The sequence below is a fragment of the Dermacentor albipictus genome, chromosome 9 (genome assembly GCF_038994185.2).
Source record: "Dermacentor albipictus isolate Rhodes 1998 colony chromosome 9, USDA_Dalb.pri_finalv2, whole genome shotgun sequence".
In the NCBI taxonomy this organism is placed as follows: Eukaryota; Metazoa; Arthropoda; class Arachnida; order Ixodida; family Ixodidae; genus Dermacentor; species Dermacentor albipictus.
In genome coordinates this window covers 87,625,974-87,639,225 of record NC_091829.1, presented here as the reverse complement: position 1 = coordinate 87,639,225, position 13,252 = coordinate 87,625,974, and the positions used below count along the sequence as shown (strand labels likewise).

The 13,252-nt window shown below is 43.9% G+C and overlaps 1 protein-coding gene across 1 annotated transcript in view; it reads left to right on the top strand.

Annotated features, from left to right (window-relative positions):
* LOC135908938 (protein zyg-11 homolog B-like) overlaps positions 1–13,252 on the top strand; it is a 68,142-nt gene that overhangs the window by 17,268 nt on the left and 37,622 nt on the right. Inside the window, exons 6-11 of the mRNA XM_065440804.2 lie at positions 111–219; positions 3,221–3,361; positions 6,162–6,338; positions 7,298–7,351; positions 11,572–11,682; positions 13,093–13,234. Of these exons, the coding sequence (XP_065296876.1) occupies positions 111–219; positions 3,221–3,361; positions 6,162–6,338; positions 7,298–7,351; positions 11,572–11,682; positions 13,093–13,234 (734 nt within the window). The remainder of the gene's footprint in view (positions 1–110; positions 220–3,220; positions 3,362–6,161; positions 6,339–7,297; positions 7,352–11,571; positions 11,683–13,092; positions 13,235–13,252) is intronic.

Sequence of the window (13,252 nt, the reverse complement as noted above, 5' to 3'; positions counted from 1 at the left end):
TCGAGCCATCAAAATGGGTTGAGGCTTGTCGGCGAAAAACTGCCTTGCTCCATTTGCTGGGAGGTGCCTGCACTGCTTCCAGTTACAAGCCTCTATTATGCGGTGTGCAGGAATTTCCTGGAGGCCCACCCAAAGATGACCTTCCTGGGCCTTGTGCAGACGGACGCCTGCTTTGACGATTTCTTCACTCGAGAACTCCCCGCTCACTCTGACCTTGTGGTGAGTGGTGTGACCGAACCGTGAAGTTTGCAGCCGGCTGCACTTAGTAGCAACGTGACTTTTTTAGTTTTGTAATTTTCTTGCATTGAATGAAGGTCAAAAGACTCTGAACCCTGAAAAAATGACGGCAAGCTCCAGAGCACCTTGATGACTCACTGTGATGCTTGTTTCGACGAACCGAATTGTGGCACAGGAGTGCAAAGTAGTAGACGCAGAAATTAAATGAATGGTTGACGTATTTCATTTGTGTACGTGTCATGTATGTAATTCAGCTCGCTGAGTTCTCTGTTCTGTCTGAACTGGTTTGGGAATTACCGACCGAGAAAATTCCAACCGATGTTTATTTCAAGAAACCCGACGTTTCGGAGCTTGACGGCTTCTCCTTCAAGGGCAAGTAGGTGAAACAAATGGCAGTGCCTATAGGTGTTTTTGGTGGCTCGACGACATGCGTGCAGAGACCTTGCGCAGTCCTTGGAAGTAGGTGGTGGGAAAAGTTTCCGACTAGTGGTTGACGTTTCCCAGACGTTTTCTGAATGTGCCCCAACTCTAAGAGGGGCCGCTACCAACAACCACCAGAGGCGGCTTTTTTTAGAGTCATGGCACTTTCAGGAAACTATGTTCTTTAAGAAAATAAATGGTCAAGATTTTGTGCAAATAAACATTTACTAAAGTATTGTCTATATTGCTTCTCGTAAAGGCTTCTGTAGCAGTAAATTTGACCACACAGTTGACTTGCGTTAATTCAACCCTGATGGGACCGATGAAATTGATCGAATTATCCGGTAGGTCGAATTAAACAAGACGCAGGAAAACTCCAAAACACCACTGATTCATTTTTTCAGCATTCAGCGATCTTTCCTTCTTTCTTTCTTTCTTTGCCCGATTCTAACACGCCCCCAAAACATATGGGTGCCTAGTTTCTATGTGTTTAAAGTAGAAAACTAATGCAGAAATGACATTAAAGCTTCCAAACAAAGTAGAAATCCAACGTGCACCTGATATTTTAGCAAGAAAAACAAGTAAGGGTATAATACGTGTTGCACAATGGTGGCCAGTTTCCTAAAGTCAGCTTTGCCGCAACGCGATTGTGTTATGTGATAAAGCATACGAATGTTGCCAAGGCGGTTTTAATTTGGTGTCCGATAGCACTGCACTGGCAATTTTTGGCTCATTTTTTCCTGAAAAACAAAAACACGATGGGGCATGCATTAGAATTGGGCAAAAACAGTAATCAGACATTGTAAGCTCGGGTTATTGTTTGAAAATCCTCCTAGGGCAGCTTAAAAATATATGTTTTTGATGGAAGATCGTGATTGTTCAGTGCATGTTCTGTGTCCCTACGGTCTGCCGAGACAGATCCTGCCACTAAAGGGGTCACTCTTGGGGTTAACATAGGGATGAGGTGCATGCATGCTGGCTGGTCAAGTTAGAATTATCGTGCAAAGACCAATTTTAGGATTGAAATAATGAAAGTTAGGACCCATAGAAATGCAATCGCGCCAGCTGGGACCTTTGTTTGAGATCAAATTACCCGAAAAATCGTGTTAACCGGAGCCGAATAAAAAGGAGTGTATTTGGTCAGAATTCAGGTAACAGTATGGCATGGAAGGGCCTACTGTGTCGTTCGGCAGGATGTAAATTGGTGTGGCACCTCGTGGGTTGCACATCGTGACAGTGGAGACTTGGCTTTTGCATCGGGAATAGTTTCCAGAAATCAATTTTTTGAAAATCAGATTTTCAGTTTCTAGAACCCTATTTCTATCAGATTCCGAAAAACCGTCTCTGAAAACCACATAAAAATGCCCCCGAAAATTTGTCGTCTCAGCCAAGGTGGCCAAAAACTTAGTGGAAATTGTGAAAGAACAGCGTTTTTTGAAGCCACATTATCTCTGGGGCAGTGCAACTGAGTGCCGCCATCTTGGTCTTATTAGAAGGCGCATTTCTCCATCTTCAAATTTGCCGCTTCAGCTGTCTCCTTCATGCAGAAACAAGCACACAAAAAGCAAACAGTTGAAGGTCGTGCAGGAGTCTGCGATTGGCCGTGCCTGCCCCGTGACTCCAGCATGGTTGGCCATTGGTCTGGCGCTCGCGTTGTTTGCTCAGCTCTTTGCACCTTGCGAGCTCTGCTCCACTCTCTGTAATCTCGATGAGTGTCATAATGGGCGCTGCGCGGACATTGGCAGTAGCGTGGCATGATGAGTGTTCAGGTGTGCATAATTGCATTTCATCATGTTTACCAAGTTACAGTTGGTGCTTCTTATACAAAGGTGCTACGTATACACTGGAAAGTATGGTTCCTTTGTTGATGGTTGGCTTGCAGAGTAGTGGTGTTTTCCTTTGTTATTTAACTTTGCACGAAAATAGGTACATCCTATGAACTGTGTTGAACTTGCTATATAAGCCACGATCGCGTGACTGTTGCTCTGTTTATCTGCTTATGTAGTGGCTCCAAGGCTCCAGTAAGGAAATTTCTTTCGTAGTTTTTCAAAGCAATGCCTCAACAGTTCAGCTGCAATCGCCTGAAGTTTACAGTAAGACTTTGCTTTATGCTCTGCTCTGCACCCTTACACTTTAGTTTATTTCCTGCTTAAGAAGTCCATCACTTGTTATCGATGAGTAGGAGTGGGCAAATAGTAATTTTTGTGGCTGCATTGAGCACAAATAGAATCAAACATTGAAGTACTTTTTGAAAAGTTCTTGAATAATGGACACATTTTTTTTCCAACAGTAACACTAAACTATGTTTTGTATTTTTATAGTAAGGTTTCCAACTCTGGCAAGTTCGTCGTTATGCAGGGCCATGCATTACGAGAATGCATGAGCAAAATTTCTGACCTTGTGCGATTCTGAACTCAAGTGGAGAGCCTCGTGAATTTTCATACTGCTTTGAAATTCGCGTGAGCCGTGACTGTGCGAACATGATTCTAGTGGCGAATATCTGGCCCCAAAATTGTGCTGCGGGTCTCCTGCCATGGATGCTCTTTGATTCCTTCCTGCACAGATAACCGGATGCGCCGATGAGCGGCAGATCCTGGAAGCCCTGCGAAGGTATCCCGATCGGCCGTACTATGTACAGAAGTCACTCTACTACCTCTACCAGTACACGTTAACTTACTCGCAGCCGCGGGTCGACGTAATCAAGGTGAGGTGACGCTCGTGAATTGGGACGTCCAGTGCGCTCCCATTACCCAGAGCTTTGTGAAACGCACCCTCTAGAAAAAAAGAACCATGTCCTATAATCTCATATGGGGTCCCATATAAAAATCTATACGTTCCCATTATCATATTGGGCATGTCCCATATGATCCCCATATGAACACATGGTGAGGTGTTGAAATGAGGAAATTTGCAGGCGCACGTTGGAATTGGCTGGCACAAGATGGGGGTAATTGAAGATCACTGGGAGAGGCCTTCATCCTGCAGTGGACATCAAAATAGAATGATGATGATGATGATGATAACATCTGGGGGCCCCGCATGTTCACATGGGATTATTGGTTATGTGGCTTATGGTTTTCTCTTACAAGGCGCCCTTACTCGCTTGAGAAGGATGAGGGGATCTGATGAGCTCAATTTGTTTATCAGTCACAACCATACGAAGAAATGGACAATAAAGCCAGAGAAAACATAGGGGTAATTAATCATTGCATTTAATTGAAATGCGGAAGTATTAACGTAAAGGGGCATGAAGCAGGTGAAAAGATGACTTGCTGCGAGTGGGAGCCAAATAATCTTTTCCGCAGCACTGTTTTCATGCTTTACTTATTCAGCTTCAGCGTGGGCCGTTTCCGCACACAGTTTCTTGGGTATTTGCGTATGTGTTCAAAATTAGCCCTGGGAGTGTTAGCCAAGCACTACTCACGGCCAAAGCAACCGAAGTGGGACATCCTTTCAACTGCAGGCGTCGTATAGTATATGTGCCAAATTCGAGGCCCTCGCTATGCAATAAGCAAGAAGAATAAGGGGATCCAAGGCCTGTAAACTGAGCTTATTCAATGTGTGAGGGTGAACCACAGTATTTCGAGATGCACTGGGCAGTTCATAGACTTCAATCAGTGGCAGCATTCGTACCATGGGTTGTATTTAAAGACGGTGAGGGGCGTAGACTTTTCCTTTTCAACTGCTGTACTCTGGGCATGTGGGGCTATAAGTGAGCTTAGTAAGCCTTAGCCTAATTTTACAGCTCTCAATTTGCAAGTACCAGTTCCTGCACCTCTGTAGGGCCATCTCTGGTGCAGGGTTCATATGCCTCCTTGAAATCCTTGAAAACCCTTGAATATAAAAGAAAAAAAGAGATTCAAGGGTGTCTAAATGTTCTTGAAGATAAATGTGCTCCTTGAACCCCTTGAGAACGGGTTGGGGGCCAACTTTATGACATTTCAAGTAACAAACTTTGAATTGGGGCTATGTATGCCATGGACACTGTCCGTCGAGAAACAATTCTAGATAGTTTCTTTTCAGGGTGTCGCTGAGCAATGCGGTGTGGTGTGTCCACAGCCACTGGAAGGCTTGTTTAATCAACAGTGTCATTGTAGAGCCAGACGAATCCAGATCAAGTGACCGAGATGTACCGTGCACTATGTACCAGGTCGCGAAGCAACGCTTACCGATTATATTGATGGTCTTTAAAGTGGCATTTGGGTCCACGCTTGACTGGCTGGCAACTACTGTATGCACGCCTGCCAAGTTCATCTATGTGTTCGTATGTGGGTAGTAAGCTCCCAAACTGCACGAATCTGTGTGCGTGAACACTGAACATGCGTGTTCGATGCAGTCATTGTGCCTTACAGTGGCTGATCGGCCAGCTTTTCACACGAGCTTCCATGCGTTCCACACGCGCCGCTTTTGTTGCTCCCTCTGTTCGCGTAGCATTAATAATTTTGGTAGGTCCGGCCGACCTGGTCAAACCTTGTACCGATAAAGATTGCGCGCCAGGGGAATGCTGATTTGTCGAGGCATCGACCACAGCTGGGTCATTCACTGAAGGTACCGATATTTGAGAAATCAAATGCTAGATGTTAGATTCGCGAATAGAATTATTCGAACCCTCGCTACTTGATTTGAAGTCGATTGTTCGATTATTCGCACACCCCTACCTAACACAGTTAAAACTTGTCACAACAAAGTGTCATCCAACACGGACATACCTTCAGTGTATTTGATATTTGTTATAGCCATATACAATAGAACTCCGTCGACAAGTTTTTCAAGGGTCCATGTTAAAGAAACAATGTAACGGCCAGGAAAATGTAAGAGTGAAAAAGGCCCGAAATCACTGCAGCAACATCAGAAACACCTTTGAGTGGTGTTCAGTACACCTATCAGACGACTCGGTGGTCGTGCTGTGGTCGGAGACAGCTACAGTACAACCGTTGAATTAAATGGGAATAAGTGGAATACAGTGGCACAGGGACAGTGCTACATTTCCACTCTTAATGTGCGTCACTGCAATTTTTTTTGCGTGTGCTTCACCACATGACGTGGCTGTATTGCGGTGAAGCTGACTTTAGGGAACCGGTTGTTACCACAACTGCGTCGATACGATTGCAGACTTCCGTAATTTTGGGTTGGGGCGATGGGCTTGACAGTCTTAACCGTGAGTATACGTTTATCGTCTTCATAGTAACGGGCTAGCGAATTTGGCTCTGCACCAAATTTTCTTCCCCGCCACATTCGAATGCAACATAAAATGTGGGAACATGACAGAACGACAACGTATGAAATGGGAACTTAATACATAGGAGTAAGTCGCCTTTAGGTCGGGACTGCAAAAGCATGATGTAGCAGCCAGAAAAACGCAACAGCGAGGAACGTATCAGTGAGTTTTCATTGTATTACTTATTTATTGATCAATTGATTATTAATAATTAACCTGTTAATGAGTTTCAGAGGTTCTCTCACATTGACGAGCAGATCAATGAGTGGCGATTGTTGTGTTTCAGCTGATCTTGCCAGGCATGGCGGAGCACCCGCGCGTGCTGGCCATCCAGATGGCGGCCACAGCCTGCCTCTACAACCTGTCCAAGGGCACCCTCGGGCAGAAGGTGCACCCACGGTGGCTCCGGCAGATCGTCGATCTCACCCTCAGCGCCATGGAGAACTTCCCCCGGAACCAGCAGGTGCGTGGCAGGATGTGATCAATATCGGTGCACGGCCGGCAGCTTCTTCTTTGTGTCGCACCTCCCATTTTTATGGGAGGTGCTGCCATGCTAGATGACCTTTCTTTTACCGTCACCCCATCGTTCATTTGAGTCGTCCTGTTTCACCGTAGTGGTGACGGATAATGCCACCATTCCATCACAACGAAAACGATATAATTTTTAGGGCAGTTGTGGCAGGCTTTGGCTTTTTTGTGAACAAAACGAGCAAGTAATTATCACAAATAAACTAGTGTTAAACTGAAAAGTCTGCAAGACCTGCCGTGGTAGCTCAGTGGCTGTGGCATTGCACTGGTAAGCACGAGCTTGCAGGTTCAATCCTTGAACAAAAATTTAATTTATTGAACCGACCGCAAAATGCTGCTTCTGTGCAAAACTTTAGCGTAAATCAGCTAGTGGTTTAGCCGGATGAGTTCTTTAAACCTGGGGCCCCTAATTAGGTAACGCTTGGCATTTGGTACTGCAAATGGAGAGGGTTGCCGAGCCCCTTTGGGGCCACAGTGTAAGTTGTCGCACTGTAGTTACGGCGATGAACCAAGCGCTGCCAAAATTTTCAGTTAAGAATATTAGTGGCCGTTATTGGGTAAACTGGTGCCCAGAAATGCTAGCCATACACTCAGTTCACAGTGATATTGGCAAGCAAAGTCGTCAGTCATGAAGTCTAAATCTCATGGACAGAGTTTGTCCATTATTTATGGATGTCTCAGTTATCACCCGTGCTCATGTACATTTGAGAGTGTACCACCTCGAGAAATTTCTAATACAGGGGATGATGTGTTTTGCACCAAGTAGTAACTTGATAACAGGGACAGTCCACTGAAGAACTATCACCGGCAAACCGTTAAGTGGTGTATGCATGACAATACAAACTTTGTAACATCGTGATGTTTGCTAACACTTGTGTCTTCTTGCTCCACCAGCTCCAGAAGAACACGCTGCTCACTCTGTGCAGCGACCGGATCCTTCAGGATGTGGTATGCACTCTCTTTCACTTACTGAAACCTTAGTGTTACCCGCCTCTGCAGTCTACTGCTAATCACGAGGCTGCGGGCTCTATTCTCAATTGTGGCGGCCGCACCTATGCGTGTAAAATGAAAAAAATGCCTGTGCACTTAACTTTAGGTTCCCGTTAAAGAACATTAGGTTGTAGAGTTTCCTTGAAAAATTACTAGATGGAACTCGGGCACTGGTGTCTACGGGAGCTAATATGGTGGTTCAGCCACCGTGGGAAGGATGGTTGGTATGTGTATTTTCCTAAACTTTTTCCTTGTGGTTTCAAAATGGCTTTGTGTCATTGCAGTATTGACCATTTTCAATAAAATGTTGTCTTTTAAGTGCAACAATCCTGAATGATTATGCATGTGCTCAGAGACTTGCCTGTTGCCTTGCTGCGTTTAGAGAACCATGATAGTTTGCAAATTTAGAAAGGATAAAGCTTAATAATTAATGGCCACACGAATGTCTGAAGCCACGAGCATAAAAGTTATAAACGAAGCCATGTGCTACCCATAATTCCTGTGGTATCTGAACGACTGCAGCGCCAGAGCTCTCTCTAGTGATTTCTGCAAGAAACTTCTATGCCCTGGTTGGTAGAAAGATGCATCTCGTGGCTCAAGGGGCGTTTTGGGATTCTACACTCCACAATTTAATTCGCCTAGTTGAACTTAATTTTAAGCCTTGTTTGCCTGTGAAAAGCAGCCATGGCCTAGTGGTCAGGACACTCACTTTGAAAATGTGATGCTTGATTCAATCTCAGATTAGATATCTTTCTTATGCCATTTTTACTACTCTTGAACCAAGGTGTGAAGAGGACTCGACTGGCCCATTTCATAACTTACAGCTTCTGTTGCAGCAAACCATAACATCTATATGCGTAATGTTGGGAGCTGGAGGGCAAGATGGTTTTGTCAGCGTCTTGGTTTCAGAGCCTGACCTACTATAAGAACATCTTGTCATTGGTCGCACCTGCATCAGCCCAGTACGACAGGGCCAGTATGCCACAGACATTGTCTGCAGACTGTTTGCTGGTTCTCTAAATCGCCGCTGTGTTGGCCTGGCATGACAGCACATTTAGCGGTTCCAGTGGTATTTTTTGCTAGTGCTGATTGTCAACTCTCGTTACAACAAACCCTGAAAATCCGACAAAAAAATGTCCGTTTTGCCTGAAGTTCGTAATATACTCCGGAATACACCAGGACATGAAGTTGGAGCACCGGAACACTTCACTTCCTAAACTTTGGTCGCAATGCCTAACAACATTATTGCAAAAGTGACAACTGTTGTGTCCAAGGACCACCGCTAGACGTTCTGCTCGCTTCCTCAACAGTTGTCCGTTCACTGGAATATCGTGAACTCGGGCATCGCACCGCCACATAAGAATGCAGAACCAACATCTACGTATGTTGCTTCACGGAGCCTGAAGCGTTTAGAAATAACTTCCCCCTACATTTGCTTGCCGGCGATGTATTTGTTGTTCACAATTGAACTTACAGTCTGCTTTGATAGTCCGATCGTTTTTGCGACATCCACCTGCTTTTCACTGCACGCAACTGCATTCATAATATTAATCTTGTCGCTCAATAAAATTTGCTTCCTTTTTTTGGAGGCCATTATCTGCACTTGGGTTCTGGCACAACTGACTAGCACAGGAGGAACACAATGACAAAATGGCGTCAACAAGGGATAATGCACTGCGTGGGGTCACGTGTGTTCTCAGACTGGCTTGGCTAGAGGCTGGGCGTGGCCAGAGGCTGCCAATGTTGCCAGATGAAATTTATACTTGCTGTGGCTCAAGCGCGCAGACACCGGCATGGTCAAGTCTGTTGTCAGCCTGTGTCGACACGGCAAAAGTTTGTTTTATATGCCTGATTTTGGAAAAAATTGCAGCTAATTTCACCCGCTCTAGCTGATTGTCTATTGCAGTGTGGTCCGTTAAAAGCGAACTTTGTTGCATTAATAAAATAGATAGAGCAAATTAAGGTTTAAGTATGGTTCAGTATATCCGAAAGTCCGCTGTACACAGGTCCATTGTAATGAGCGTAGACTGTAGTAAATTAGCAAACAAGTGATAACAGTGGGACCAACTCAAGTGAACGGTAATAGGTCATAAATTGGATAAGTTAGTAAGTTATGATCCTTAAAAAAAAAAAGAGCACCACAAAAAAGGTGTTTGTTTTTTGCATTCCTTTCTTGTGGTGCCATCCTTAGCAAAGTTTCTTTTTTTTCCAAGATCATCCGAAGCGATATTGTGTGCTCTTTTACCTGCTATTGTGCCACTCAGCTCACCTGCTTCAACCCATAGAATTTCTTACTGTTACCTCGAGGGGAAAAAGCGCTGCTTCCGTGTTGTTGTACGATGAGGGAACCCTAGAACATAAGGGCTATCCCTAAAGAAAAAAAATCATTTACATTTAGGAGAAAAGAGAAAGCAGTCAGTTTATTTTGAATTAATCTTCATTGAAGGCAATACATGTGTCCAGGCTTTCCACCCACTGTTTGAAGCATCTCTGAAATTGTTGAGGCTTGACGCTATTGCGTGCCCCTGTGAAGCTGTTTTCACCCCGTCTACGGTGGATAACCTCTTCTCTTCCATGGTTTTCACCTCAGACTCACTTTCAAACACAAGCTGCACTGATCGTGCTGCTGGATTGTAAATACGGGGACATAAAATAACAGGAACAATATATTTGTTTAAGCACTGATGCTTAATTCTTGAAAAGAAGTAACAAGAATAAAAATACGACTTTGCGCGTCAACTCGTACTTAAACCCTGCATCAAGTTCCTATGGCTGCACAATGTCCTTCACCCATGTTTTGCAGTGGACCTTTGCTTAGTGCTTGCTTCTTTTAGAGAGTTTTCTGGCGGCACTTTGTGAAAACAATACTTAATGCAAGACCCACAGATGGCGTTACCTGCTGGAAATCCCTACAGAAGAGATGCCATGAATTTGCGAGAGGGACTTGTCATCTTTGGAAAAGTGACAACACAAACCTGCACAACATTTCTGCAGTGATGTTCGCTTGGCTACTGGCTTGGGCAGTTTTCAACTAAGCCCACCCTAATTTAGTGCACTGAGAAAGGGCTACAATAAGAAATGGCTGTAGTACTAACTCAGTTCTGGAGGGCTATTCTCGACACTGCGAAATGTTACTACGGTATTGTTGGATTTGCCATCCTGTCATTTCTGATTGGCTCACATGGCTAGTCGGCATCTTTGATTGGCTATCAATGCAAATAGTATGGTGAAATTTGACCGTACCCAGGTTAACACCCCCCCCCCCCACACACACACTTTTTATTACCACATCTGTCATAAAAATTTAGTCTCTACTGAATTGGCTTTTTAGTTTCTTGTGTTGCTGGGATCAGTTAACACTTTAGGAATACAGTTGTATCTCGATATAACAAACTTCAGTGCAACGAAATTATTGATAAAACAAGTATTTAAGTATTTATAACTTCTTGTCTAAGAATGCCGTGTATTTTGAACTTCAATCTAATGAAGTGTGTTTATGCACAATTTCAATGTAACGAAATGTCTGTGCTGCCATGAAGGAGTGAATGCAACAAATGTAAACTGCCAGGGAAGCATATGATCAAGTGGTTGAATTACATGTGGCTGCTTGCGAATGCACTTCTCAAATCCCACATATTTCGATAGAAAGTGGCTGTTGAAGCAGAGCAGCGTAATAGCAAGACCTTCTCGCTGCAGTGTTTTGTGTAAAGTCCACACACAATAAGATTCTATCGTGCCCCACTATGTGTACTGTTTGTACTGTTGGTGCAAGAGGAAAGCATGTGAGGGTGAGCTGAAAAATTTGGTGGTTGATGCACGCCAACCTGTGCGAGAAGGGGGAGGGGGGAGTGGGAGGCAGGCGAGTGTCCATCTCCTCTCCTAACCAGGCCGCATGGCTGTCAGTGCAGCTGAATGCATATGCGGTCCGTGCGCTCTGTCTGAAGGTAATCTGGTGGGTGCATGTATGAAAAGCATGCAACATATCTTCTACAAAAAAAAAAAAAAGTTCATCACTACTCTATCAATAAACTCGCATAGATGGTGGTGCCAAATTTCCCCCTAGGTAGCATTGTCAGACGCTCTGTGGTTCAATTGTTTGAACTGGGTGACTAACATACAACCATAGTCTAATACAATACAATGGCGTTTGTTCTTGCTTTGTTCCTGCGGGAGGGCAGACGTTTGATCGGTACCACTGTGCTCGGCTCGTGATGGACTCGCTGCTGGCGTTTGACGACCCATCCATGAACCGGATGTCAGTTGCCATCTGTTCCATCCTTGCTGCCAAGGTGAGCTTGGTATATCCATGTTAGTGACAAGCTTGTTTCATCACCAGCGCATACTCTGTAGAATTCTGCAGTTCAAGAATTTCGATGGCTTTGTTTGTTTGTACAGCAGATAGCTTTTAGGCCATAGCCCAGAGGAATGCCATTTATGAAGTTGCACATTAGGACTTGTAGGGACATTAAAAAAACAACAACAAATGAGTTTATTAAAGTTAGATGGTGCACAAAAAGAGGAAGTTCTCTTTGCATATGCGTTGGACATGATTTGAATAACCAATATTTTGGTGTAGTGCAATAGACATGCTTCTAAGTTGACAAGCCTAAGATTGGTCAAGAAAAATGTTTGTACAAAATGTCAAGCAAGAACTGCTGTTCTCTAAAAAGAATATTGAAATGAAGCTTTGCATAACAAATCTTCACCGTAAGATTTTGTTCCATAGGAAAAGTGGAAGGCAATTTTAAATACAGATGAGAGACCACATATCGTTAGAGATTAGATTATCGGTTTTCTTAAACTTTTGCGAAGTTATATTTTTTAAAGTAGTTACATACATCTTTAATTTTTTAAACTAAGTCTGCTTGGTTATGCTGTGGATGTACCAAATCCCCCAGTGTCGAAACACATGCTAGATGGCCAGTAGCAGTGGCATGCTGGGCAAGTGTGCCTGAAGCATCATGATGTGCATACAGTGAAACGTCAGTATAAGAAAGTTGCACTCTGAGAAAGATGTTGCTTGTTATGTATACCCAAAATTTTTTTAAAAGGGATAAACAAAAATTGGTACTTGTATATCTGCAACCGAAACTGGGCTCCAGAATTTCACCTGATACGTGGCCAAACGCATTTGGCTTGTGAGGAATATCTGGTGTCAACTAGCACGTAACATTCATCTCAAGTGGTCAAACATGTGACATTTTGAAAAAAATATGTTTAATAATGATTAGCTTTTAGTTCCACTTAGAAGTGCCATGTCTGTAGTCTAATAAAGGAAATAAAGAAACGATCAATTAATGGAAATTAAAGTGGATGAAAAAACAACTTGCCGCAGGTGGGAACCGAACCCAGAACCTGCAGTTCCCACCTGCGGCAAGTTGTTTTTCATCCACTTTAATTTCCATTAATTGATCGTTTCTTTATTTTCTTTATTAAGCACAAGTAATTCCCCTATGTTGTCGTTGGTGTCAGTGTTTGTTGGCTTGTTATGATATGACTAATAAAAATCAGGACCCTCGGTTAAACCCCTTTCTTCTCGTTTATGTCTGTAGTCAGTAATTCTCAGACTTCGGCTGAGATAATTAAGCCACATGCCCTTGCCTGTAATGAAAATCTGCGAACCAAAACTCTTCTGCATGACGTTGGCTGCTAGCGGTACGCAGGCCAGAAGCAAGATGCCATGCTCCACCTTTTTGCAGATCTCCACTTCAGAGACATCATCCCTGGGTGCCAAGCCAGAGTACATGGAACGTCTGCTGCGAATTGTCAAGAGCAAGCTGTACGCTGGCGAAGTGGACATCATGATGAAGTTCACGCTCAGTGCCCTTTGGAACCTTACAGGTGAGGATTGCCAATGAG